The sequence below is a fragment of the Solanum lycopersicum genome, chromosome 12 (assembly GCF_036512215.1).
Source record: "Solanum lycopersicum chromosome 12, SLM_r2.1".
In the NCBI taxonomy this organism is placed as follows: domain Eukaryota; kingdom Viridiplantae; phylum Streptophyta; class Magnoliopsida; order Solanales; family Solanaceae; genus Solanum; species Solanum lycopersicum.
Window position 1 is genome coordinate 64152085 of NC_090811.1, and position 27763 is coordinate 64179847.

At 35.4% G+C, this 27763-nt stretch overlaps 3 protein-coding genes and 1 non-coding gene across 9 annotated transcripts; 1 reads left to right on the plus strand and 3 right to left on the minus strand.

Moving 5' to 3' along the window:
• The first annotated feature begins 1800 nt into the window (after positions 1-1800).
• On the plus strand, positions 1801-7995 carry LOC101245739 (uncharacterized). 6 transcript variants are annotated; one of them, XM_010316197.4, is made up of 7 exons: positions 1801-1888; positions 2974-3129; positions 3214-3272; positions 3621-3670; positions 6804-6946; positions 7036-7267; positions 7675-7995. In XM_010316197.4, the coding sequence occupies exons 2-6, from the start codon at positions 3110-3112 to the stop codon at positions 7235-7237; spliced, it is 474 nt and encodes a 157-aa protein (XP_010314499.2). In that variant the 5' UTR covers positions 1801-1888; positions 2974-3109; the 3' UTR covers positions 7238-7267; positions 7675-7995. The 6 variants fall into 6 exon arrangements, with proteins under 6 accessions (XP_010314499.2, XP_010314500.2, XP_069148856.1 ...); XM_010316198.4 differs by having other exon boundaries at positions 7684-7995; XM_069292758.1 differs by having other exon boundaries at positions 1823-1888; positions 3087-3129; positions 7684-7995.
• A 702-nt stretch (positions 7996-8697) lies between these two features.
• TRNAR-UCU (transfer RNA arginine (anticodon UCU)) lies at positions 8698-8770 on the minus strand. Its single transcript has one exon. It is a non-coding gene; the product is annotated as a tRNA-Arg (tRNA).
• Positions 8771-9999: 1229 nt separating this feature from the next.
• LOC104645143 (suppressor protein SRP40-like) lies at positions 10000-11205 on the minus strand. The gene has a single exon (XM_010316221.2). The coding sequence runs from the start codon at positions 11203-11205 to the stop codon at positions 10000-10002; it is 1206 nt and encodes a 401-aa protein (XP_010314523.2).
• Positions 11206-25969: 14764 nt separating this feature from the next.
• Positions 25970-27745, minus strand: LOC101261500 (uncharacterized). The gene has a single exon (XM_004252603.5). The coding sequence runs from the start codon at positions 27530-27532 to the stop codon at positions 26075-26077; it is 1458 nt and encodes a 485-aa protein (XP_004252651.2). The 5' UTR covers positions 27533-27745; the 3' UTR covers positions 25970-26074.
• Positions 27746-27763: the final 18 nt, after the last annotated feature.

The window sequence follows — 27763 nt, forward strand, 5'->3', positions numbered from 1 at the left end:
TACGATCAGTAAATACAATTTCAATTTTTTTGCCATAATTAATGGAACCCACTATCTATTTGTATATAGAATAAAAATAGTCATCCAAAGATTTTTGTATAATTTTATTTAAAATCAAATTTATCTCTCCTATTCTCATTCCATATCTTTTACTAAAATTACTCTTCCCTTTGAAAAAATTTTGACCTTTTCCCTCCGATGTTCTTCCACTTTTCGTAGGTAACTGCCAAACTCATGGCTTTCAATATTTTTTTTCTTGATTCCTTCTAAAACAATTGTATATGTAGTATGATTGTTAGTTTTTTCATTTTTTTTAAATCTTTATTACTTATTAATTTACAAGTCTTTCAAAATCAGAATAGATGATTTATGTCAATGTATGAGGATTGCGAGAGATATGTCATTGCATGTCAATGTTGTTGATAATTCACCTTCGTTTCAATTGGGTTAACTCATGATTATGGGTTAATGTAGAGTCTATGGCAAAACATAAACAAGTTTAAGTTGAACAATCTATTGAAGAATTGAGATCCATGAAAAAAAATGACCCAATGGCAATTCATAAAGTCATCAACAACGGGAAATCTAGCGGCATTAAGATTGTTGAAGGTGGAAGTAAGAGAAAAGTCATAAACATTGATTCAGAAGAGACTGAATCTGCCTCATCTGAACTGGACAAATCTGAAGAATATCCGGAACATCAGGTAGTGTAATTTATATACAAATTACAAAGTTATGTATATAGTGGTTTGTATATTAAGTTAATAAAAATGTTTATGAAACAATTCTTAATTGTATATTCTATTAGTTGTATACCAATTACTAAAGTTAGGTGTATAGTGAGTTGTATATTAAGGTAACATATACAAAGTCTTATGAGGCAATAGCTATTTGTATACAATTATTTAATTTTGTATAAAGAAATTTGTAAATCACTCTATAATATTATAATACATTATACAAATTCGTCGATATATACAAAAAATTATGAACATAATAAAATATTGTATATACAAGCGTTACATCCTCAAATATAGAAACATATTTCAAGCTTACTATATATACAATTAACAAATGAATATTATATACAATCAGTTTAATCATTAATACTTTTTTTTTAAAAAAAAAACAAAACATGAAATTACAGATGCACATATATAACTATATTATATATACCAAAATTATTGTACATTATACAAATTTCTAGAATTATACAAAAAGAAAAAATAGGAACATAATAAAATATTATATACAAAAAGATTACAAAAAAAAAAGAATATATACAGTTTAAAACACAAAATCAATTACACACAAATATTATATAAAAATTATATACAATTTCGCAAGTATATACAATATAATCAATTTATATATAAATATATTTGTGTGTGTGTTTCATAGATTTGTCTAAAAAAAATTAGAAAAATATTTGATTTTGAACTGGTATTGTCTTTGTATAGCTTTAGAATTCCTTTTATGGGGAAATATTTGATTTTGAATGTTTTGCTTAAATCACGCGATTATGAAAATTTATTGTTAGCATCTTTTGTGCTAATGTTACCATTTATTGAAAAATAATTATTTTTGTATAAATTTAATTTTAAAAAATGTTTTATACAAATTTAGAGTCACTTAACAAACTAAACTATATTCATAGAATGTAATTATGTAAACTATACCCATAGAATGTAATTTCATAACATTCGTTTGTCATATATGAAATTTTCCCATATTTGTTTATTCGTTATCGGTGTTAATTACAACTGGGCCAAAAAAGTGGGCCGTGTAAATAGCCCATGCAATCCGACTCATACATTATTTTAAGTGTTTCCTTTTATTCCCCTAAGTTTCGGCTTTTTCTTCTTCTGCTTCTGCTTCTCTTTCTCAAGTAAGTTCTTCTTCTTCCTCTTTCGTTTTCGTTCTGCTGCCTCCGGCTCTTCTTCTACCTTTTTCTTTGTTATTAATGGATTCCATACATGGTTACTCCATTGCTCCTGTTTTATGTTTCAATTTTGAAAATATAACTTCCGAATTGGTGTTCTGTTTTCTGTGCGTGTTCTCTATGTTTTGAGATGGATGTTGAATGTTAATTTACAGTGTTTGATGCCTGAAAAATATTATCCGTTACTGGGTAAAAACAGGGTTAGTCTACTGAAATACAAATAGTTCCCCTTTATCAAACTCAACAAATTATCCATTAAGGGCAAAACAACAAACCACCAAAATACAAAACTAAAATTTTAACAATTATGTTAAAAACGATTATAATCTCCACACGGTTGAACTGAATCAGGGTCATGTTTAGATTAACAACAACAAACAAGCTATTAGAAATAGATTTGATGTGTGTATAATGGATGAAAGCAAAATCCTGTGCTTCGCCTAAGAAAAGGTAAAAAGAAACTAAATCCTCAATAAGAACCAAAAAGGGATGTCAATCAGATGCTAAAGTCACAAACTTTATCAAAATATAGACTGTTTTAACATCAATTTACATTGGTATGGTAATATTAACGGTTAAATAAGGACTATTCTACCTTAAAAGATCCAAGTAAATTTCCCAAATAATTCACCTTAATCAAACTCAACAAACTAAATATATGACTTAGTGGTAAGTTGTCTTCAAAGTTTCAATCTGAATATCGAAGATTTGAGTCATACTAAGAGGTAAATTATGAACCACTGTTTCTGCATAAAGCCCACAACCAAAACAACTGAGAGGTAGAGGTCTTAGTTTCTTTTAATTTCTGTAGAAGTGAGGCGGAGAGGTAAAAGGCTTTGATAAAGTTCGAGTCAATGATTCGAGACTTTATCATAGACCTTAATTATGCTATTGTTATCACCTAAAGACTAGAATGGTGTTGAAACTTGAACAGTTCACAAGGACATAAATTTCATTTGTAGCAACACGTTCAGTAGTTTTTCAATATGATTATTATTGAAATCATAACCTTGTGGAATTCTTATTAATAGGGCATAGGTCCAGTTCCAGGCCTAATACAACCAGTTACCCGGATACAAAATTAGGCCCGTCTTCATCAGTTAGAGTTCTTATTCCTTCCTGAGTTTTCACTGTGTTTTTACAGCAAAGGCCGCTGCCCTTTGAAGCATGGGGAAGACAACATCACGGTGAAATCTTCAATACTAAGCTCTCTTTATCTATTATCCTTTGTTTTCTCTCTCTCATTGTCTTCAATTCATTTTGTATTTCAGTGGAGATGCTGCCGCTCGAGCTGAACGTAAATTTGAGAAGAAGCTGGACTTCTATGCTAGTAATTTTCTTGACCTTATACTTGTATTTTCTCTAAAAGATGTTTTTTTTATGTGTTATGGCATATCTAATTGTAATTCACATATTTTGATTGAAAAATATGATTCTGCTCTATATTTATTTGGGGGAAAATGCTGATTTTAGTGCTTGTATTGTTCTCTACGAAACACTGCTTAGTTGGGGATCGGGTTTCTCTAGATTCTGGACCATGTATGAGTGATTTCTGAAAAGGAGAAGATTGATGTTTACTTTCTTCCTGTGTTATTTGCTCATGCTTTTATTTACGGATAGCCATTGAATTCTTCTATGCCTATTTTAAATGAAGAAGTTCGCATGTTTCTTTCTGCAGAGGTTAGACAGACAGTTGCTTCGTTATCTACCAACAAGGCTATTGCTAAGGTTTGTGTTCTTAGCCCTCTTTTTTCTTTTTCTTTTGTTTCAGAGGTAATTGTTTTAGGGTAATAATCATTGGTGACTTAAATGTCGAGTTTCTAACTTGAGATCTCTGAACAAACTCAATAATAACCAGGGGAACTGTTGTAATACTGCAATCACTAATTGGAATTACAAAGAAATAACTAGTGAAGTAATATGGAAGAGCAAATAATAATAAAATAATAAGAGATTAGATACAGAAGAAGATAAAGGATGAGAAGATAGAAAACTCCACGCAAAATAACCTGCCCTTACTGTGCTACTCACTGCTACTTATAACAAACTCACTCTCATTACACTGTTTCCCTGCACCACTTGCTCTTCACGTTTTTTTCATTGGGCTTCAATACAAAATCTGCCAACCTTTTAGAGGGAATACTCACGCGCTTGCTCCTTCTAGGCTGAGTAATATCCTTGTCCATCGTGGCTGCCAAGTTGTCCTCCATGTCAACATTTGTGTTCATAACAATCTCTCTGAGAACTTCCTCTTTTTCTTTTTCTATAACTTGATTGATTTCCTCATCAATCTCATGTTTGGACGAATTCATTGTTGTTGTAGTTGATTCATGTTCTATGCTTGTTTCGTTGCCTACTCTTAAATTATTTGTCCATGTTGTACTGAGTGTTAGTTGGACATTCTTTTAAGTGTTATATTGTCTGAAGTTATTTGAAGCTTCAATAATGAGTTAGGACATGACCTAAGCTGTGTGCAGGATACAGTAACAGTGTTTGGTCCCGGATTTTATATTTTGTTCAGTGACCTAATTTTCAGTTGTCAAAAAGTCCAAAGCAAATTAAGTTACCTAGTTCCAAAAAAAAAAAAAAAGAGTCCAAAGCAAATTTCAGATTTACTGGTTTTTAGGTCTGGTACAGCATAGGGTTATGCATAGGGTTAATGCTACCAAACCCAACTCAGCTAGAAACTTACTCCATTTAGTTTTTTTTTTTCTTTTTTTGGGGTGTGGGGGGTGTGGGGGGGGGGGGGGGTTGTGCTGCTAAAATAGAACCGTCGAAATGAATGATGCTCCTAATATATTTTGCCTCTTATCTATATCCGAAAATAGATGAAGAAAAAAGAGTTAGAAGAGAGGCCGACTTTGCTTTCCTGTAAACTTTCTGTTGCACTAGTTTTATGTATGGGAAAACATGTTTATCCTGGATGAATGCATGTTTACAGCAGAAATTAGGGGCGTACCGTTTGCTCCCTATATTTGAACTTTAACTGTGAATAAATAAAAAATTGAAGGAGATTATACATTGGTGTCTGGTGTCCATATTAATATTGATGAATTCATCTAGAAGTGACAGCTTCAGCGAAGTGGTTTAACAAGTCCCATCTTGATTAGTTGCCACTTACTGCTCTGTTTTCTGCTTTTGATGCTCTAAATGGGATGACATTCCCAAGAAATCCTGTAAGATTTTTGAGAAATCATATCTTAAGTTGTTTTCACCCTCGGTTAATATGTCAATTGAGATACATGAGAGGTTCCTCGAAGTTGATTATCTATGTGCATCACTGTATTTTTTGCAATTCTGCATCTCGATATCTATAGTACCCGGACTTTTAAGTATGTCCCTGGGTTCATTGTCATTACTCTTAAGACGCAAAGAGATGTCGAGGGAAGTTCTTGTTGCCAACTCTCTATCCAGCATGCTTTGACCAGTCCCAAAATAACCTCCTACCCCAATCCTCCCCCCCCCCCCCCCCCCCCCCCCACACACACACACACATTTTCATGCCTTTAAAATGTTAGTGTCTGTTCGTCCCAAATTCTTTCATGTGGTTACCCACTTCATGATATTGTAGTTGGTTCCATGATACAATATAAGGAAAACGGTCAAAAATACCCCTCACTCATTTATTAGTTAGGTTTATCCCTCGTCATACTACCCAGCTATTTATACCCCTGTCCTTAATTAGACAGTTTCCCCAAATCAATTTAAATTACCCGATGCCCTCTTTAACCCAAATCCGGCCCACTTAATTAAATAAACTCATGACCAATTAAATCCCAAAATCAATTTATCCGATCTTTCTTCATCTCCTTCCTCCATTAAAATACCATGTCTTGTCTGTACCAAGGGTTATTAAGATTGATTTTTCCTCCTTAGGTCATCCACAAATCTGTTTTTCTGAATTTCCGTTAATCCAAACTTTCTTTTGCAATATTTACTAGAACCCTTTCTGTTGTTCCTTCGGAAAGGGAGCTCCTGTAAATATTTCATTTTAAGGGCCAACCGGAGCTTTTCCTTTTGCAGTCATTTGTGTACTGTTGTTGGTTCGTAGCTCTTTCATTTGTGTATTGTTGTTAATGTTTCCTGGTTATTCTTCTCTGAGTTTGGAGTTCTATTCCAGTCGAAGCTAATATATGGCTGATGTCTGTGTTGCACCATAAGAAGCTCTTTAGGTTTGTTGAATCAGAAAAGACTTTTTCTTTGTACTATTACAGACAAAAATTGGACATAAATCCAATGAAAAGTTTATATAAAAAAAATTGCAGCGAAGTGTAGGATTAAATGGATGACTGGAAGCCTTCGGCTTATTGGAAAGGAAGTGTACAATTAGGTGCAGCAATATAACTTGATCTTGTATATATCTTCTAAACTTGAATGCATCCAAATTAGTCCAGTACTATTTGTTGCATAAAAAGGAAATAAGAGGAAGAATATATGGGCTGTTGCTATTACAAATGTGTATGAAGTTTTCCATGGAGGGGTATATTTTAAGTTGCGCGGACTCTTCACTTTTGATGCCACACCCGTCTCGGATTCTTTAAAAATACACTAGTTTTAGCGAATCCTACACGCACCCGTTGGCATTTTTAAAGAGTCCGAGCAACTTAGAATTAATGCCAAGGTTAGTAACAGCGGGTATAAATAATTGGATAGTATAATGAAGGAATAAACTTAACTAATAAACGGAAGTTAAAGGGTATTTTTGACCCTTTTCCCTACAATATAACATAGTGGAATGGTTCTCTATTAGTGAATTAAATATTTAAATTTTACAAGATACAATCACATTCTGTATGATGCTTCTCTTTGAAGCTGTACCCTATGTTTATTCAACTAAATACCGTTGTTTATTTTCTGCCAGAAGAAGAAAGTAAGAAGCAGGCAAAAGAAATTGAAGGCATATGATCTTTCTACACTTACAGAGTTTCTCCCCGACTTGAAAGCCTCTCAGCAACCAAAACCTGCAGAGTTCAAGTTGAAAAGTAAAACTAGGAAAAATTTAGTGTGAGTACTTAAAGCTTTGTTTAGCTTTCAAAATCCGTTGTCCATTTTATGATAGAGCAAATTTTTTTTAAAATGTCTACTTCCAACAGGTTGAAGGAAGACAATCAATTACAAGCAGTTATTAATCATCCTGCTTTCCAGTCAGATCCATTAGGTGCCATTCATCAACATCTGCAAAGCACACAACCTACTGTAGATGAAAAGCCAAAAATAAGAGAAAATAGAAACGGAAATAGGAAAGGAAAAAAGAAATCTAAAGCCTCAGCCGGGCTACAATCGATGGAGATCTAGTGCGCTCTTAAGCTTTTTCTGCTTCTCCAGGTGAGGAATCCCCCATTTTTTGGTATATTGGTCTGTGTTCGTAGCCGTATGTTATAAATAGGGCAACAGTAAGAGGAGTTGGCAAATTGCTTCTGGGATCCTAATTAGAAAAGAGCATGTGAGATGGCTATAAGTAGAAGATACAGATATCCCATTAGGGACTTGTGGTATTTTCTTTTCATCAACTATTTGTAATAGCAACCTGGAAATTCTCTTTTTTTATTGTCCTCTTGCTCTTTGATTTCTAAAAATGATCTGTTGATGAACAATTTACTTGTAAGTTCCTTTTATTGATCAATACAAGGCTTTAATTTATTACGTTGGTGCTTTCATTGATCCTACTCCTTGCCTCTCTACCCTTCTACCCTGCTCGATGCTCAATTGAACACCCTCGTTTACTCGTGAAGGTGTTGCAGGAGTCCGTGTAGGTGATGCAAGAGAGTCATTGATCGAAGATTGAGCCCTGAGTTGGGGTCAGGACGTTGGGTTGGTTCGTGCCGAAGGCGGGGTGAGGGTTGTAAGAGAGTTTTGAAAATGTTTTCCCTATGTTTGGTACATAAGTTATTTTCTTTAAAATTGGAGGAAGATAAAGTCCAATAGAAAACATAGTTTAAGCCACCCAAATATGTGGAAATTGAAAAACATTTTCGTTCGTACTGTACACTCCGAGATTGTTCTGTATATGGCTAAGAATAATAATTTCGGAATAAAATTTGGGATTAACTTTATCTCTTGTTTGATTTGGCATATTATTTATTTCCAGCATAACTTTTACGCTAGGGGGTCATTTGGTTTGAATTCAAATTATGATGTAGTTATGATGAGATTATTTTTTATTGAGTGTTTCGTTTGTTGTATTCAAAATTATAAATTTTAAGAATAAGTTATTATTTACAAAAATGTCCTTCATAAATGTAAAAAGTGATGTAACAAAAGGGTTGAAAGTCACATTTTTGTCAATTATTTATTTTATTCCGAAATAAGTTATATTGGGATTACTGTACCACCCAAGGGAAGGAATAACTTATCCCGGTACTAATTATTAATCCCAGAATAAGTTATATTCCAGGTTATTTGATATTACCTTCACAACAAACGACCCCTAAGTGGCATGATTAACTATCCCATAGAACGTAGGATATCCCACCGTTGCACCAAACGATCCCTTGTGTTGTTATCAGTCTTTTATGATGTCTTCTTTTGTTAGACGATGCGTTTTTATCTTTCTTTTATATGGTAATATATTTAATTTTTCTGGTTCCTTATATCATGTGCATATGTTTGCTTAGTCCGATCAACTAAGAGCTTGTTTCGCTAAACTATAGTTTGTATTACGAAAAATAATTTGAATTTTTTTTTCTAGGTTGTGTTTGATTAAATATATATATATATTTTTTTAAAGCTATTTGAAAGAGTTAAAAAAAAAAGTGCACGCCCAGTGGGACTCGAACCCACAATCCCTTGATTAGAAGTCAAGTGCCTTATCCATTAGGCCATGGGCGCTATTTTGTTTCAACTGAAAAGAGAAACAATATAAACTCAGTATTATAAGAAACAAACTAATCAAATATACTAGATGTTTCATCCCTTTTCAATTCTTCGTATATTTACTTCTTTATATTTTGAATCTCTCCAATTAAACATTTTGACTTTGTCATTGCTAACAAGAATGAATTGACAAGAATCATTGCAAGAAAGAAAAAGATCATGCTCTTTAACTTTAGAATATAGGAAAAACTCATGCATATATATATATATATATATATATATATATATATATATATATATATATATATATATATATATATATATATTATTATTATTATTATTATTATTATAAAATCAGTTACAAAACATACATAAAAAATAACTAATGTACCAAACATTTACAATGTATTTTATTGCATAATGTATCCACATATAAGCATGGCCCATATTCACATTCATATCAGAAAAAGAAATGAAAATAATTTTATATTAACAACAGATTGCTTCTATGACAAAAGTTAAAAGTGAAGTTAGAGCTTTTAAATAAAAAAGACACGAAGAACTTCACACCAAAGTTGAAGAAACAGATTGAATACAACTTAGATAGCCAAAATCCAACTAATAAAAAATTCATTATGCAAATTTATAACTAAACAAATATATATAGAAGTTATTGACATCTCAGTAAAACAAAGTTGTTATAAATAATATTCATCTATAGGAGTAACCAAAATCAACCCTCAAATTATTGATTTAGTGCAATTTGCCCGTTTTTGTTGTTAACCATAAAACATGGATTACATTTTAAAAATTCTGTCTTCAAATATTTTGTTTGAAAACTTACAATTCGGACTAATTTTTGGGTACAATATTCTAATTTCTTTCCAAATAAAATGCATGTTTAAGAATTTAAGTAAAACGTCGAAGACTTAAATTTTTTTAAATTGATTTTAAAATCTATGATCAAACTCGAGCTAAAATACACGAGGTAACAGAGTGTCATTAACATGAAGTTGAATCAAATCTACAAAATCTAACAGACAAAAGAATGATATTTGCCACTATTCATTACAAAAAGATTCAAAATTGAGTATCCCAGAAAAAAATGCTCAGAACTTCAGTTTTTGTTACCACTTCGAAGCACTCTGTTTGAAGGCTCCACAGTCGTCTTCTTCCTAGGTGTTGCTGAAACCGATGAATTTCCCCTTGTACTGGAACTTGGTGGAGTTGGGTCAGAACCCATTTCAGTTTTGCCCCGAAGTGGAAGCTCTGCCTTTTGGTGGTTGTGGGTCAGCAGGAGGAATCGGATCAGAATCGGATTTGGGTTTGCTCTGGCGAGCAGTGGACGCTGTGGATTTTTCTGGTTGTGAATTTACCAATCGGGCTTTGCCCTGACGGGTGAGAACACTGGAAGTTGGAATCACAACTGCCCTTTTCTTGAGCGGCAACCGCTTAGCGAGGATGGCATTGGCTTCAGAGCTTGTTATACTCACTGGTTTGAACAGGCTTGGGTACTTCTTGTCTTTCATATCTTCCGGCGTATTTTCCTCAGAAGGAACCATTTTCGCTTTGCCTTTATCAAGTCGACCGGAACTGGAGGAGGGTTCCATACTTAACCTTTTCTTGGCTGGTCCAGAGACTCTTGTGTTTCCCCCATAAGAAGTTGTGCTGGATATCTTGGTACTGGATGAACGAGTATTTGGTGATATTATGGGTTTTTGAGCAATAGGCGATTTGGGTATTTCATTGCGACGGCGGGCGGCGACGGCGGCGGTGGCGGAGGGAGAAGAGGCGCCGCCAGCAGTGGTGATACCTTTGCCGCGTTGTTGTCGAGTAGATCTTTGAGTAACAATGGCGGCAGACTCCGTATTCGTCTTATTCTTGGAGTCCATGGAAGAAGATTCACCAGAAATGTTTGTTTTAGCCTTTTCCGATTTGGGTGGTTGAGAAACAGAATCAGAAGGTACACTAGAACCCACTTTGTCTTTGCCAATAGCGGCAGGCCCTGAATTCGCCTTTTCCTTGGAATCCATAGAAGAAGATTCTCCACCACCACCACCATCAGAAATCTTTGTTTCTACCTTCTTGGACATGGGTGGCTTAGGATCAGAATCCACTTTTCCTTTACCGCGTAGTGGAACAGAGCTTTGAGTACCAATGGCAGCAGGCCCTGAATTCACCTTTTTCATCAAACCCATTGACAAAGATTCACCACCACCACCACCACCATCAGAATTCTTTGTTTCTGCCTTCTTGAACCTGGGTGGCTTAACATTACAACCCAATTTTGCTTTTCCACTTCCAGAAGAGCTTGGAGCAACATTAACAGGTGGCTGCTGAGGGTCAGTATCAGAACCCAAATTGGGTCTTGCAATGCGTTCAGATGTTCGAGTACCAATGGCGGGTTGATGAGTGGAAGTTGAGGACGACGACTCCTTCTTAGGAGCCATGGAAAACAGAGCTTTCTTTCTTGGTGAATAACAGAAAACAGAGCAACTATAGCTGGCTTTGATTTGATACTCTATTTATACGCAGTCTTCTTCGATTTTGGGCGCCCAATTCAAATGATTTGTTTTCTTTATTCTATATATGAGTCCGACTAATTTAAGCCGATAGAATTATAATCTATACCGTTACGTTTTCTTACGTCCGATTAATTTGAGTAGATAGTATTATTATAATCTTGCTCTATTTCTTTTGTTTTCTTACACGATATTTAATATTTGTAGGGAAATTTGATTAATTTGAGTTGATTGTATTATAATCTTTCTTTATTTTTTTGTTTTCTTACCTAATATATAGATTACTTGTATTGAATTCGGATTAATCTGTGTTAATAGTATTATAATCTTTATGCAAGTTTTTGTTTCTTACTAGATATTCATTATTTGTATTAAAATCGGACTAATATGAGTTGACAGTATTTTAATTTTTTTTTGTTTTTCTTTTCTTTTCTTACCTGATATTCGATATTTGTATGGAAATATGACTAATTTGAACTGATTGTATTGTAATCTTTCTTCATTTTTTTTTTGTTTTCTTATATTCGTTATTTGTATAGAAGCCAGATCGATTTGAGTTGATTGTATTGTAATCTTTCTTCATTTTTTTTTATTTTAACCTAATATCCAATGTTTGTATAGAAATGTGACTAATGTATCAAAGTTAGACTAATTTGAGTTGATAATATTACAATTTTTCTTCAATTTTTTTGTTTTCTTACATGATATCTAGTATTTGTATGGATGCCCAACTAATTTGAGTTAATGATATTATTATATTTCTTCTTTTTTTTTACCTGATATTGAATTCTGAAAGTCGGCTTATTTAAGTAGATAATATTATAATTTTTTTTAATTTTTTAACTTAATACTCAATACTCATATTAAAATTCATATAAAATCAATTAGTTAAGCAAATTGAGATAGAGGAAATAAAAAACTAATATTGAACACAAAAACAAATCATTAATTTTAATAGTTGCTTAACACACACACAAAAAAAAGAAAGAAATTCAATTTTTAAAGGGTTGATGAAGAATGAGGAATGACTTAAATAAAAGGATATCAAGACACATTTTGAATTAATATTGTAACTATAGTAATATTCATTTCAGTTACTTCAGTTTAACTGCAATAACCAAAATGTCCCCTAAATACCATATCTTTTCTTAGGTGCTTCTTGTAAGCTAAAGTTATTTGCCCAAAGTTATTTAGTTCTAAGCATATTTAACATATCATTGTTGTAGCTTTTTTTTGGAAAAATACATAAGTATTCCCTCGATCTATACTCAAAATTTTTGAGACACACTTATACTATACTAAGGTTTTATTATTCCTCTGAACTTATTTTATAAGTAATTTTCTACCCCTTTTCTGCCTACGTGACACTAGTTTGAAAGAAAAAAAAGTCAATCAACGGCTCACAAGATAGTGTCACGTAGGCTAAAAAGAGATAAAAAATTATTACTAAAATAAGTTCAGGGGATAATAGGATCTTAGTATAGCATAAGTGTGTCTCTAAAAGTCCACAATAGATTTGGACCATCCTAATTGGACTTTTGGTTCACTTTTCGGTTGGGCATGAACATGAAGAGGGAGGGAATGTTAGAGTGAGTAAAATTTCCATATTAGTTCGGGATTAATCTAATGATCTGCTTATATGAATTTGAACAATTATCTAATTGCTAAAGGGGTTGAGTTAGACTCATGTGTTAAGTTATCATCACATATAATTCCTACAGTTTCTCAAATTACAGTAAGTCTAAACTATTCAGAATTAGCAGATATATTGATCATTCGCTCAATACATAGCAAACAATTATGTATCAGATATATAAATTATTTATTAAATGCATAACTATCTGATTCATACTAATTTAGGTTTGAAACAATTTGAGTTATGTATCAACAATAACATTTGTACCTGACATATTATACACACACAAAAAAATTGTAATGTGTTTATAAAGGTGAAGTGATATATCGCGATGTTAAGAGAGAAAAGGAAAAAAGAAATTTTGTAATTACTTCAAATGGTAGGAATTTCTAGATATTGTGTTATCTTTTAGGTCGTGTAATAACATGATTTCTCTATAAATATTGTATAAAAATGTATAAGAATATATACATACATCTTTGATACACAATTATACCTTCCATACACATTATACACCAATACCATTTATACAATATTGTTACATTATATATATACATATAAACATTTTTATTGATTTTTTCATTGTTGTCCGTATATTTAATTAAGAAGTATATACAGAGATGGAAGCCTGGAATATAACCTTATAATTTATAGTAATATAAACGATATAAATCATAGAAGATCTTTGATACACAATTATACCTTCCATACACATTATACATCAATACCATTTATACAATATTGTTACATTATATATATACATATAAACATTTTTATTGATTTTTTCATTGTTGTCCGTATCTTTAATTAAGAAGTATATACAGAGATGGAAGCCTGGAATATAACCTTATAATTGTATAGTAATATAAACGATATAAATCATAGAAGATATTAATAAATCTTTATTATATACACGGCGTTAGTACTAGTATGATGTATATCGTGTGTGTTAATATATAAATTCTATTTTGAAAATATTGTTGGTATATAATAATGTATCAGCGTATCAAAGTAATGTAATTCACGCATCAAATTAATATATCTCATGCATTAGAGTAATGTATCTCACACATCAGTGTATCATGTATAAAATGTAATATATCTTACTTAACGATTAATGTATCTCGTGCATTATATTAATGTATAAGTGCTTATACTATTGTATCAGTTCGAGAGATTTCTATAGTTATAAACTTACAAGGTACGAATGATAATTTTACCTTAAAAGTATGTGATTTCTGTCCTTTGCCCGTATAATATTAAATGTATAATTTATATGTAAATATTTGTTTTTAAGAATATAATTTTTTTAGAAAAATTATATTAATGAATCTGAATATTTTAAGTATGCATATATTAAAATCCTCTCCTTCCAATTTCACCAAAATAGTTCCTTTTGATTGCTGATTTAGAAATATAATGATATTGTAACCATGAGAGAAAATGAGGATTAAATTAATAAGGGTCAAAATTGATCCCTTAATAGAAAGAATAATTAATTACTCTCTAAATTATTTGTTATACTTTCTTCGATTTATACTATTTGCTGTTTTTAGTTTGAACACATCTTTTAAAAAATTCTTAATTATTTCAAGAAATTGGAAGTGTTATCATGAAATTATAAATAATTAAATAATATTAATTTAATATGATTTCTTGATTTTGCAAAAATTTTCTTATCTAATTAAAGGTAAAAATGAAAAAAGAAAATACCTTTTTGATTATGTGAAAATTAGTTTATTTTCTATTAAACATAAATAAAAGCAAAAAAAAAAAAAAAAAAAAAAAACCTTAATTGGTGACTTACTTAAAATCTCAAAAAGGGATTAAAATAGGTAAAAAAAAAAATATTATGTACTTATATTTACTTTTGTTTGCTTATATGATATTAGTGATAGAATAAAACATGTAAATATCATTTTGCCCGTTGTTATTCAATTTAGGTAATAAAAATAATAATTATCTCAAAATGACAAAATCTTTACAAATTTGCTTCAAAATTTGAGTTCTCTACATTAGTACAATATATCCATGTAATTATTGGTAAGTGGAATTTATTTTATTTCTATAATAGGTACACAAATATTAATATTCTTTTTTTAAAAAAATATATCAAAAGTAATATGAATTTTTTGCCATAAATAGTTGAATTGAAGACATAGGAATATATTTTTTTTTTATTTCTAATATAAATAGAAGTGTAAAAGTTTGAAAAAAATAAATCAATTGTCTAAAAAGTTCAGAAATTGAAAATGAAGCAAGCTATAGCAACATGTTTCTTCCTAATAGCTTTTCTTTTTCTCACCTCAGGTATATATAATAAGTTCAGTTTTTATTTTTCGGATTTACTGTGTTTAAGTGATTGCACCTTATTGTTATTATCATGATATTTTACATACACTATCGAGTTTTTCTTGTAATTGTTATTTTGATTTTGCTTGAGGTGAGTGTCTTTTAAAAATAATTTTGCTACCTCGTAAAGATAGTGATAAAATCTATTACACTCTACCTTTTCTAGACGATCCCATTTTGTGGTATTTCACAAGATTTTTGTTGTATTTATTTACAATCTTTTCCTATCTCGTAAAGATAGTGATAAGGTCTGTCACACTCTACCCTCCAGACCCTATTTTATGGGATTTCAAAAGGCTTTTTTTTGTTGTTGTAGGATAGATTTTATTTTACGATCTTTCTACCTCTTAAAAATAATGATAAGGTCTACCACACTCTACTCTTCAGACCCCATTAGACTTTTTTTTTAAGATAGTTTTTATTTTCTTTATTTGTTAAATTGTGTGTATTTATAAAATCTTAATATTACAAATATTTTTTATGAACCTCCCAAATAGCCTTCTAAGAATGATTAAGTTCTTATTCCCATCTTTCATAAACATAGAGAGACGGTATTCGATAGACTCTCGAGTTAATGAGTAAAGGACAAAATCATAGTTAAAAAGTTAAATCTATTTATGTATCTATTTATTTAAAAATTGGCATTTCTAATGATTTTTTTAATTTTTTTTTTAGGTATGATTCCAGTTGAGGGTGCTCTAGTAAATATTTGTGAGAGATTAGTACTTGGAATTGATTGTCCAGTAGAATCACAATCAAGAATATGCCTAACAGAGTGCACTAAAATATCCAGTGGTCATAAACCTTATGAACATTATTGTTTACAAGGTCAAGATTCAACTTATTGCTATTGTGAATGGGAAGCTGATTTTTGCAACTAAGGGATCGTATGATAAAGTGCATTTAAAGATCGTTGGGTACAGAATAATAAGTATCAGGAATTCTTTTTTGAGAATGTAATAAGTTTTATGTCATTATTATTTTGCTAATAATATATATATAGTATTATTGTTATTGAAAGTGTTTGCGATATATATTGAAAAAATATTATAATCTATCGCGCATTAATGGCAAGGCCTTGCTCATCCTGTCTTGAGAAAAAGACATGTATTTTAGACCCCAAATTTGAGGATTCTCATTTTTTCACAATAATTGATTATATTTTTTCTTTTAAAGAAAGTGGATCGGAATACTACTCGTAGAAAAAGTAACCTTTTAATATAAAATAAAAAGGGTTATAAATATAAAAGTTATTAACGATTTATGTTTGAGATATTCATTTAATTTTGACTTTAAATTGCTAATCTGCTTGAACCGTCGCCCCGATTAAGGGGATCAACTTTCCTTATGAGGAATAGAAATGTTAGCATGTCACGACCCAAAACGAGCCGTGAGTGGCACCCACACTTATTCTCCTATGTGAGCGAACCAACCAATCTAACCCCAACATTTCAGCCATAATAAACAGAATAAAAATGCGGAAGACTTAAAACTCATTAACGAAATCAATTAAATAACTTCTAAAGTTTATCAATTACTATCCTCAAAACCTGGAAGTCATCACCACAAGAACATTCTATCCTCAAATTATTAAATCTAAGAGTGTCTAAGAAGCTAAAATAAGTAACAAATGGTCCATGTCCGAACTTCAAGGAGATCAAGACATAAATGAGAGAGAATTCAGTCCGAGCTAGGAACAATAGCTCACCCTGAAATCTGACGTGATGAATACTGGCTAGAGTTGCGGTTGAGTTGAAGACGACGGTACGTTTGCTGCACTCCACAAATAACAAAGAGAAAACATACAAGTAGGTGTTAGTACAAGCACAAGTAGTGAGTAGATATCATCGGTCAACTCAAAATAGAAAGCAATATATATCAGATAATAACATAAAATCAACCATAACACTTAACAGGTGAGAACAACAAGTACCATAACCATTGGGCACATCCCAAGCACATCTATGAGGACTCAAGCCTCCACACCATACTCATTTGGGGAATCAGGTTCATTAAATCGAGTATATTAACATAATTCAAGATTCATTCTTTTTACTATCCTGGTGTCGGAACGTGACACTCTGATCCTCCTCATACTATCCTGGTGTCGGAACGTGACACCCGATCCATTAATACTATCCTGGTGTCGGAACGTGACACCCGATCCATTAATACTATCCTGGTGTCGGAACGTGACACCCGATCCATTAATACTATCCTGGTGTCGGAACGTGACACCCGATCCATTAATACTATCCTGGTTTCGGAACGTGACACCCGATCCATTAATACTATCCTGGTGTCAGAACGTGACACCCGATCCATTAATACTATCCTGGTGTCGGAACGTGACACCCGATCCATTAATACTATCCTGGTGTCGGAACGTGACACCCGATCCACTAACCTCATTCTTTTAGTTCATCAAGCCTTCTTTTATACCAAGGCATCATCATTAACAAAGAGGTTTTAAGATTTAAGATTCAACAGCCTCATCATGCTTATTTTATCATAATTATATATAATCACATCATGCAAGCACACAATTAAGCATATAGAAGACTTTACAATACTACCCAATACATATCATTCGTTATTAAGAGTTTACTACGGAATAGCATAAAAACCATAACCTACCTCCACCGAAAAATTCGCGATCAAGCAAGCTATCCCCCAAAACCTTTGCTTTCCTCTTCGTTTCTCTCTTCTCTCGATCGTTCACCCTCTCTGTCTGTTCTTTCTATTTTTCCTTATTCAAACCCTTTTTCTTTTACCCTTATTACCATATAATTAAGTATAAAAGATGCTAAAGTAACCCATTACTTATTCCAAGGTTATCTCCTTTAACCCCCAAGTAATTGAATTATTAACATTAAACCCCTAAATTTATAATTATAAGCAGGAATAGTCCAAAATGCCCCTTAAAACTTTTAATAGAAATCCGACCCAGTCAGGGTTACGCAGCCTGTGACGGCCCGTCGTGCCTGCGACGGTCCGTCCTGCTGCTTCCGTCACAAAGTTCAGAGACTGAATTTCACTAAAGGGCCTGTGACGATCCGTTGTGCCCACGACGGTCCATCCTGCCATATCGTCGCGAAGTTCAGAGAGTTGTTCTCAGTACCCAATTTTTCAGAATTCTAAGTGTTTTGGAACGAGACACCCTCGACAGTCCGTCGTGCCCATGACGGTCCATCGTGGGATCCGTCGACCCAGACAGTTATTACCAGAAATAAACTCTACTGCTCAAAACGACTAACATGTTGTTACAATAGATACCAATTTACCCATCGTTCGTCCCCGAACGATCACAAGAAGAAAAATAAGGGCGAAAAGGAATACCTGAATCTGTAAACAGGTGTGGGTATTTTTCTTGCATATCAGTCTCCTTCTCCCAAGTGGATTCTTCGACGGGCCGATTCTTCTACTGAACCTTGATGGATGCAATCTCTCTTGACCTCAACTTGCGGACTTCCCTATCTAAGATAGCAACAGGCTCCTCCTCATAAGACAAATTCTCATCAAGAAGAACTGAATCCCAACGAATGATGTAGTTTCCATCCCCATGGTATCTTTTCAACATGGACACATGAAATACCGGGTGCACTCCTGACAGTCCTGGGGGTAAGGCTAATTCATAAGCTACCTCCCCCACACGCTTCAGAACTTCAAATGGACCAATATACCTCGGACTAAGCTTACCTCGCTTACCAAACCGCATCACTCCTTTCATGGGTGAAACCTTTAGTAAGACTTGTTCACCCTCCATAAACTCCATGTCTCTAACCTTTCGATCTGCATATTCTTTCTGCCTACTTTGAGCCGCTAGAAGCTTTTCTTGAATGCATTTCATTTTATCTAACGATTCCCTCAGAAGGTCAGTACCCCAAGGTCTAACCTCAAATGCATCAAACCACCCAATGGGAGACCTACACCTTCTCCCATAAAGTGCCTCAAATGGGGCCATATCAATACTTGAGTGATAGCTATTATTGTATGAGAATTCTGCTAAGGGTAAGAAGTTATCCCAATGACCACAAAATTCTATCACACATGCACGAAACATATCTTTCAACACCTGAATCGTTCGCTTAGACTGACCATCGATCTGAGGGTGAAACGCAGTACTAAGATCCAACCTAGTACCTAACTCGGCATGCAATGCTTTCCAAAATTTAGAAGTAAACTGCGTACCTCTATCTGATATAATGGAAAGGGGAACTCTATGCAATCGAATAATTTCTGAGATGTAAAGTTTGGCTAACTTCTCTGCATTATAAGTCACCTTGACCGGAATGAAATGAGAAGACTTAGTTAATCTGTCAACAATTACCCATATGGAGTCATACTTACCCATTGTCTTTGGAAGACCAACCACGAAGTCCATTGCGATTCTCTCCCACTTCCATTCAGGAATGGGCATTCTCTGAAGTGTCCCTCCAGGCCTCTGGTGTTCATACTTTACTTGCTGACAATTCGGGCATTGAGCAACAAAATCAACAATGTCACACTTCATCCTACTCCACCAAAAATGTTGCTTTAGGTCACGATACATCTTGGTTGCACCAGGATGTATAGAGTACTTTGAACTATGAGCCTCTGTAAGAATAGTGCGAATCAAATCATCGACGTGGGGTACACATACTCTTCCCTTAATTCTCAAGACACCTTCCTCATCGATTTTTGCTTCTTTAGCCTCTCCTCGCAATACCTTATCTCGAATCCGGATCAGTTTCTCATCAGTGAACTGCTTTCCCTTAATCTTGTCAAGAAAGGAAGATCTTGCTTCCACACAGGCCAAGAATCCTCCCTTCTCATTTACTTCTAGCCTCATAAGGTCATTAGCCAGATTCTGAACCTCTCTAGCCAATGGGCGTCTAGAAACCTGCAAGTGGGCTAGACTTCCCATGCTCCCTGCCTTTCTACTTAAAGCATCTGCCACAACATTAGCTTTTCCCGGATGATACAAGATAGTGATATCATAGTCCTTCAGTAGTTCCATCCACCTCCTCTGTCTCAAATTCAAATCTTTCTGAGTAAAGACATACTGTAAACTGCGATGATCTGTATAGACTTCACACTTCACCCCATATAGATAATGTCTTCATTGCTTTAATGCAAATACTACTGCAGCCAACTCCAAATCATGGGTCGGATAATTACGTTCATGCACCTTTAATTGCCTCGAAGCATAAGCAATTACATTCTTCTCTTGCATTAGCACTGCACCCAAACCAGAATAGGATGCATCACAATAAACAACGAAGTTCTTTCCTTCCACTGGCAAGGTGAGAATTGGTGCAATAGTCAATAAAGTCTTGAGTTTCTGAAAGCTTTCTTCACACTCGTCCGACCATACAAATGGAACACTCTGCTTAGTCAAATTTGTCGATTGGGAAGTAATGGAAGAAAATCCCTTGACAAATCGACGGTAGTAGCTAGCTAGACCAATAAAGCTCCTTATCTCTGTAACATTAGTAGGTCTTACCCAATTCTTCACTGCTTCAATCTTGGAAGGATCCACCATCGCTCCATCCTTAGAAACCACATGCCCCAAGAAGGACACTGAATCTAGCCAAAACTCACACTTAAAGAATTTGGCATAAAGCTTTTTCTCCCTCAACTATTTCCAATACCATTCTCAAGTGCTCCTCATGTTCTTTCTTGCTCTTTGAGTATACCAATATATCATCAATGAATACAATGACAAAGAGATCTAGATATGGCTTAAAAATCCCGTTCATCAAACTCATGAAAGCAGTAGGGGCATTCGTAAGCCCAAAAGACATTACTAAGAACTCATAATGCCCATAACTGGTCCGAAAAGCAGTCTTGGGCACATCCGTTGCCCGTATTTTCAATTGATGATAGCCAGATCTCAAATCGATTTTTGAGAAGGTACAAGCACCTAGTAACTGATTGAACAAATCATCGATGCGAGGAAGAGGATACTTGTTCTTAACAGTTACCTTATTCAGTTGTCTGTAGTCAATGCACATCCGAAAACTTCCATCTTTCTTCTTCACAAACAAAACAGGAGCATCCCAAGGGGATGCACTTGGTCTAATAAAGTCTTTGCTTAACAACTCTTGAAGTTGGGCCTTTAACTCTCTTAACTCAGCGGGAGCCATCCTATAAGGGGGTATGGAAATGGGGCGAGTACCCGGCTCCAGATCAATGCAAAAGTCGATATCCCTATCCGGTGGCATACCAGGAAGGTCTGCAGGAAACACATTCAGAAACTCACGGACTATTGAAACCGACTCAATTGAAGGTACTTGGGTAGTATCATCCCTGAGGTGTGCCAAGAAAGCTAAACAACCCTTTCTAACCATTCTCTTAGCACGAAGGAAGGAGATGATACGAACTGGAGTGGAAGTGTAGTCACCCTCCACACTAACGGATCTGTCCCATGCTTGGCCAATGTCACAGTTTTAGCATTACAATCTAAGATTGCAAAATTTGGAGACAGCCAAGCATACCCAGAATTACATCAAAGTAAACCATTTCTAAGATAACCAAGTCTACATGAGTATTGCTCCCCATAAAAGTCACAAGACAAGACCTATACACCTTTTCGACTATCACAAACTCACCCAACGGAGTATAAACACGAATAGGCATGTCAAGCAATTCACAATGTAAATTAAGACCAGTAGCAAATGAGGAAGATACATATGAAAATGTGGATCCAGGATCAAATAATACAAAAGCCATGCAATCACAAACCAAAAGATTACCTGTGATGACAGCATCAGATCTTCCAGGGAAAGCATAACAATGGGCCCTATCAACGGTCTGTTCGTTGCCCCTACCATGTTGTGCTGCAGTCGTTCCGGCTTGCCCGCCACCCCGGTTGGTTTGGTGACCACCATTACCTTGACCACCACATCCTCCAGAATGGTTGCCTCTTCCATGACCACCTCTACCTCTGATTATTGGGGGTCTGTAACTCTGTTTTGGACAATATCTCTTAATATGTCCAATTTCCCCACATCCATAACACTCTCTGGGTTCAAGCATAGGTCTTTGTGAGAATGACGGAGTCTGGGGATAACCTCCAAACTCAGAGAAATATTGACCGGTCTGCGGTGGACCCCCAGCTACAGCCTGCAGTGACGACTGAATAGGTCGGGCTGGGTAACCTCCTGAACTCTGCCCTCTAGCGTAAGAACCATTAAACTCACCTCCTTTACGAAACCTCTTAGATGTCGATGCCATGGTGAAGTCGTCTGGCTTCACTCCCTACACTTCTATCACGAAATCTACCACCTCCTGAAAGGATTTTGCTGCAGCAGCTACCTGTAAGGCTGAAATCCGCAAGTCTGACCTCAACCCTTTCACGAAACTGCGAATCCGCTCTTGTGGACTGAAGCAAAGCTGGGTGGCATACCTAGATAATGCACGAAACTTAGCCTCATACGCAGTAACCGACATCATGCCTTGCTCTAGGCTCGGGAACTCATCTCTCCTCCTATCCCTCAAAGTCCGGGGTATATACTTCTCCATAAACAAGCTAGAGAATCATGCCCAAGTCATAGGTGGTGACTGTGCTGGTTGACACTCGACATATGACCGCCACCACATTTTGGTGTTTCACTGAAACTGATAGGTCACAAACTCAATGCCAAATTGTTCCACTATGCCCATCTTATGTAGCAACTCATGACAATCAACCAGAAAGTCATAGGCATCCTCAGAATTCAGCACCCTTGAAAACTGGAGGTTTCAACTTCAAGAACTTACTGAAAAGTTCATGCTGATCATTTGTCATTATAGGCCCTGTGGTCAACCAATGAAACGTGCCTATCTCCAATGAGGCATCCATGCGGGGAGCCACAACAGCTGCATGTTGTACTCCCGGAACCTGAGGTGCTATTGCAGAAAACACTGGAGGTGTCTGGCCCTGATCAGATAACCCGCTAAGATAAGCAAGAACCTGATTAATCATCTCTGGGGTAGGTTGGGGTGGTAATTCCTCATTCTGCACTTGCTCATTCTCCCCTTCCTCCCCCTCTCTTACTACTTCCTCAGTCGGTGGAGGAGTCACCGCCCTAGTACTAGATGGGCCAGGTGCTTGTCCTCTTCCTCTAGAGAACGTCCTCCCGCGACCTCTACCACGGCCTCTTGCCACTGCTCCTCTTCGAGCTACAGTCTCAGTGGCTGGCTCAAACGCCTCTTGTCTTGCCTGTGCGGGTGTTGGCGCGGTTGTTGCTCTAGTTCTAACCATCTGCGAAATAGAGTGAAGATGGTCAGATACCAATTTGTATCACCTAGATACCAATTGGATCCAAGTAATAGCACGAAATAAGGAAAGAATGGAATTTTCCTAAAGTCTTATAGCCTCTCAAAGAAAAGTAAAGGTGTCCCCCTACCGTTCCTCAAGACTCTACTAGACTCGTTCTTGTGTGATGAGACCAACGAACCTAATGCTCTGATACCAAGTTTTTCACGACCCAAAACGAGCCGTGAGTGGCACCCACACTTATCCTCCTATGTGAGCGAACCAACCAATCTAACCCCAACATTTCAGCCATAATAAACAGAATAAAAATGCGGAAGACTTAAAACTCATTAACGAAATCAATTAAATAACTTCTAAAGTTTATCAATTACTATCCCCAAAACCTGGAAGTCATCACCACAAGAACATTCTATCCTCAAATTACTAAATCTAAGAATGTCTAGGAAGCTAAAATAAGTAACAAATGGTCCATGTCCGAACTTCAAGGACATCAAGACATAAATGAGAGAGAATCCAGTTCGAGCTAGGAACAATAGCTCACCCTGAAATCTGACGTGATGAAGACTGCTAGAGTTGCGGTTGAGTTGAAGACGACGGTACATTTGCTGCACTCCACAAATAACAAAGAGAAAACATACAAGTAGGGGTCAGTACAAGCACAAGTACTGAGTAGATATCATCGGCCAACTCAAAATAGAAAGCAATATATATCAGATAATAACATAAAATCAACCATAACACTTAACAGGTGAGAACAACAAGTACCATAACCATTGGGCACAACCCAAGCACATCTATGAGGACTCAAGCCTCCACACCATACTCATTTGGGGAATCAGGTTCATTAAATCGAGTATATTAACATAATTCAAGATTCATTCTTTTTACTATCCTTGTGTCGGAACGTGACACTCTGATCCTCCTCATACTATCCTGGTGTCGGAACGTGACACCCGATCCATTAATACTATCCTGGTGTCGGAACGTGACACCCGATCCATTAATACTATCCTGGTGTCGGAACTTGACACCCGATCCATTAATACTATCCTGGTGTCGGAACGTGACACCCAATCCATTAATACTATCCTGGTGTCGGAACGTGACACCCGATCCATTAATACTATCCTGGTGTCGGAACGTGACACCCGATCCACTAACCTCATTCTTTTAGTTCATCAAGCCTTCTTTTATACCAAGGCATCATCATTAACAAAGAGGTTTTAAGATTTAAGATTCAACAGCCTCATCATGCTTATTTTATCACAATTATATATAATCACATCATGCAAGCACACAATTAAGCATATAGAAGACTTTACAATACTACCCAATACATATCATTCGCTATTAAGAGTTTACTACGGAATAACATAAAACCATAACCTACCTCCACCGAAGAATTCGCGATCAAGCAAGCTATCCCCCAAAACCTTTGCTTTCCTCTTCGTTTCTCTCTTCTCTCGATCGTTCTCCCTCTCTGTCTGTTTTTTCTATTTTTCCTTATTCAAACCCTTTTTCTTTTATCCTAATTACCATATAATTAAGTATAAAAGATGCTAAAGTAACCCATTACTTATTCCAAGGTTATCTCCTTTAACCCCCAAGTAATTGAATTATTAACATTAAACCCCTAAATTTATAATTATAAGCAAGAATAGTCCAAAATGCCCCTTAAAACTTTTAACAGAAATCCGACCCAGTCAGGGTTACGCAGCCTGTGACGGCCCATCGTGCCTGCGACGGTCCGTACTGCTGCTTCCGTCACAAAGTTCAGAGACTGAATTTCACTAAAGGGCCTGTGACGATCCGTCGTGCCCACGACGGTCCGTCCTGCCATATCGTCGCGAAGTTCAGAGAGTTGTTCTCAGTACCCAATTTTTCAGAATTCTAAGTGTTTTGGAATGAGACACCCTCGACGGTCCGTCGTGCCCATGACGGTCCGTCGTGCGATCCGTCGACCCAGACAGTTATTACCAGAAATAAACTCTACTGCTCAAAACGACTAACAGGTCGTTACATAGCATGTGCTAGAATCAAGATTAATACAATTTAATCTTCCATACTCCCATCTAATTTAACAAAAAATTCACAATGATTTTAAGAAAATCACACTTCTTCTGAAAAATAGATGAGCATATAAAATAACTTTTTTCAAATATACCCAAAGCAATTATCCCTTAAATTAATAACTTAATGGGGAACAAATACATCAAAATAAAAATAATTACTCCCCACACACAATTTATGGAGTGTTTTTCGGATTTCGAAATTCAAACAATTTGATCTTTGACGACTGTAATTTTATCATTACATCTTTTAGTTATTTTGATTTTTTTAATTATCGTGACTTTTAACTTTTAGATTTTTGAGTAACGCCACATCATGTCTAATCGAACATGATGGTTGCTTGATGAACTTAATTAAAAAAATAATATTGCGCTAGCTCTTGCTATCAGCTATAACTTTTAACATGATGATAAACGTTTCGATTCTCAAAAGCAACATGTTGCATGAGGTATACTTTTTTGACAATGATGATAAGCGTTTGATCGTAACAGAAACCCTTACTGAGGTTGGTACATACAATAGTTATGTACTTGCTTTTCATCACTTGAGATACAAAGAAACAGTCTTTCATATGCTGCAGCCATTTTGGTAGCAGTAAACAACTTCAAACCCCTCTTTCTAGCAAATCTTCCTTTCTTCTGTAAACTTTCCCTTCCATCCTCCAAAATCTTATACAAAGCTTTCTTCAATTCCCTTACTGTAGGTGCATATGTATACCCGATTTCTTGGCTAACGATGATCGAACCAGTAATGCTGGCGAGTTTCGTTGCTAACAAAGGCTTACCTGTTAGTATGGCTTCTAATAGTGTGTGATCCAATCCTTGAGCTCTTAATGTGGGGTTTATGAATACATCTATTGCATTGTAGAATCCTGCTAGTTGATCCTGTTCTAATGGTCCTAAAACCATCACATTATTCGATCCGAGGCCTTTGTATCGAGTACCCCATGGACCATTTCCAGCAACCAGAACAATGACATTGTCCCTGAATGTTGAGTTCTCATTGAAAATTTGTTGTAAGGCTTCAAACATTAAAGGGTGTCCTTTATCTTTAACTAACCTCCCGGCTAACCCCACGATTAGGGACTTTGATTCCGGGATTCCAAGGTTGGATCTGAAAGCACTGCCCTTTGAAACATCAGGCTTGAATATCTCCTCATTGACACCGTTTAGTATGACATGAACGCGTTCTTCAGGGATCATATAGATCCTTTTAAGTACATCTCCAGCATGATCACTCGTGGCAACGTGGTGAGCGTAATTTGGGAAAAACTTTACCTCTTCAATAACCTTCTTCATTCTTTCAGACAAAGCAGGTGACTTTACAGGATCATCAGTAGTATTTCGGAGAAGCTCCTGTATGATATCAGAATGTATAGTTTCATAGGCAATTCCATGCCAACTAACAGCAAGATTTTTCAGGTTTTTCGATCTAGTATGTCTAAGGCCTACACTCTCTGTATGAATCACATCGAAGGGCCTTTTTGTCGCGTTTTCTGCTTGAAATTGCTTCCAAACAACGGCTTGGTCAAGATATCCGGCAGCAGTAGGCCTCGAGATGTGAAAATGTGGATATAAAGGGAATGATGAGTTGGAGGATGAAGCTGTGAAGATATGAAGCTCGTGGCCTCGTTTAGCTAAGGCGAGATGGAGTGTTAAGGCGTGTCGTTCAAGTCCTCCAGCTTTATTTTCATCTGGCCATTTCTTGACAAACAGAGCAATTTTAAGGAGTCTTTGAGGTGGTTGTGATGAAAAGTCAAGATGATTCCAAGCTTTCGAGAATCTCAGTAGATTAGTTGATCCGTTTTTGTTGCTCGTTGTCATTTGGATATAGGAATAGCCATAGCCAAAGAAACAAGGCCAGTAGAGTAGAGGAATAGATGACAAGGCAAAGAAGAAAACAAGAAACCAGCAACAAAATCGAAAACTGGAAAAACCAGTTTGATCTTTTGCCATGACAGTTCAATACCAAGAACCTCAATTCCTTTTCTGAAGAAAAAAAAGAGTACCATGATTCATTTCTTTATTAAGTTGTACTCCCTCGTTTTTAGTCCGTTTGAAAAACAATGCCTTCTATCTTTTATAATAATTTTCCATGTGACATGTTTAAGAGCACAAGCAATCTATACATTTTCTTACTTTCTTAAACTCCGTGTCAAGTCAAAACCAGACAAACAGAGTTTCTCT

Excerpts from the sequence above, each read along its gene's own strand:
- LOC101245739 (XM_010316197.4), top strand. The coding sequence starts at position 3,110 with ATGGGGAAGACAACATCACG. Across the intron at positions 3,273-3,620 it reads GAAGCTGGACTTCTATGCTA|AGGTTAGACAGACAGTTGCT; the intron begins GTAATTTTCTTG and ends TTCTTTCTGCAG. Across the intron at positions 6,947-7,035 it reads AAAACTAGGAAAAATTTAGT|GTTGAAGGAAGACAATCAAT; the intron begins GTGAGTACTTAA and ends TACTTCCAACAG.
- LOC104645143 (XM_010316221.2), bottom strand. The coding sequence starts at position 11,205 with ATGGCTCCTAAGAAGGAGTCGTCGTCCTCAACTTCCACTCATCAACCC.
- LOC101261500 (XM_004252603.5), bottom strand. The coding sequence starts at position 27,532 with ATGGCAAAAGATCAAACTGGTTTTTCCAGTTTTCGATTTTGTTGCTGG.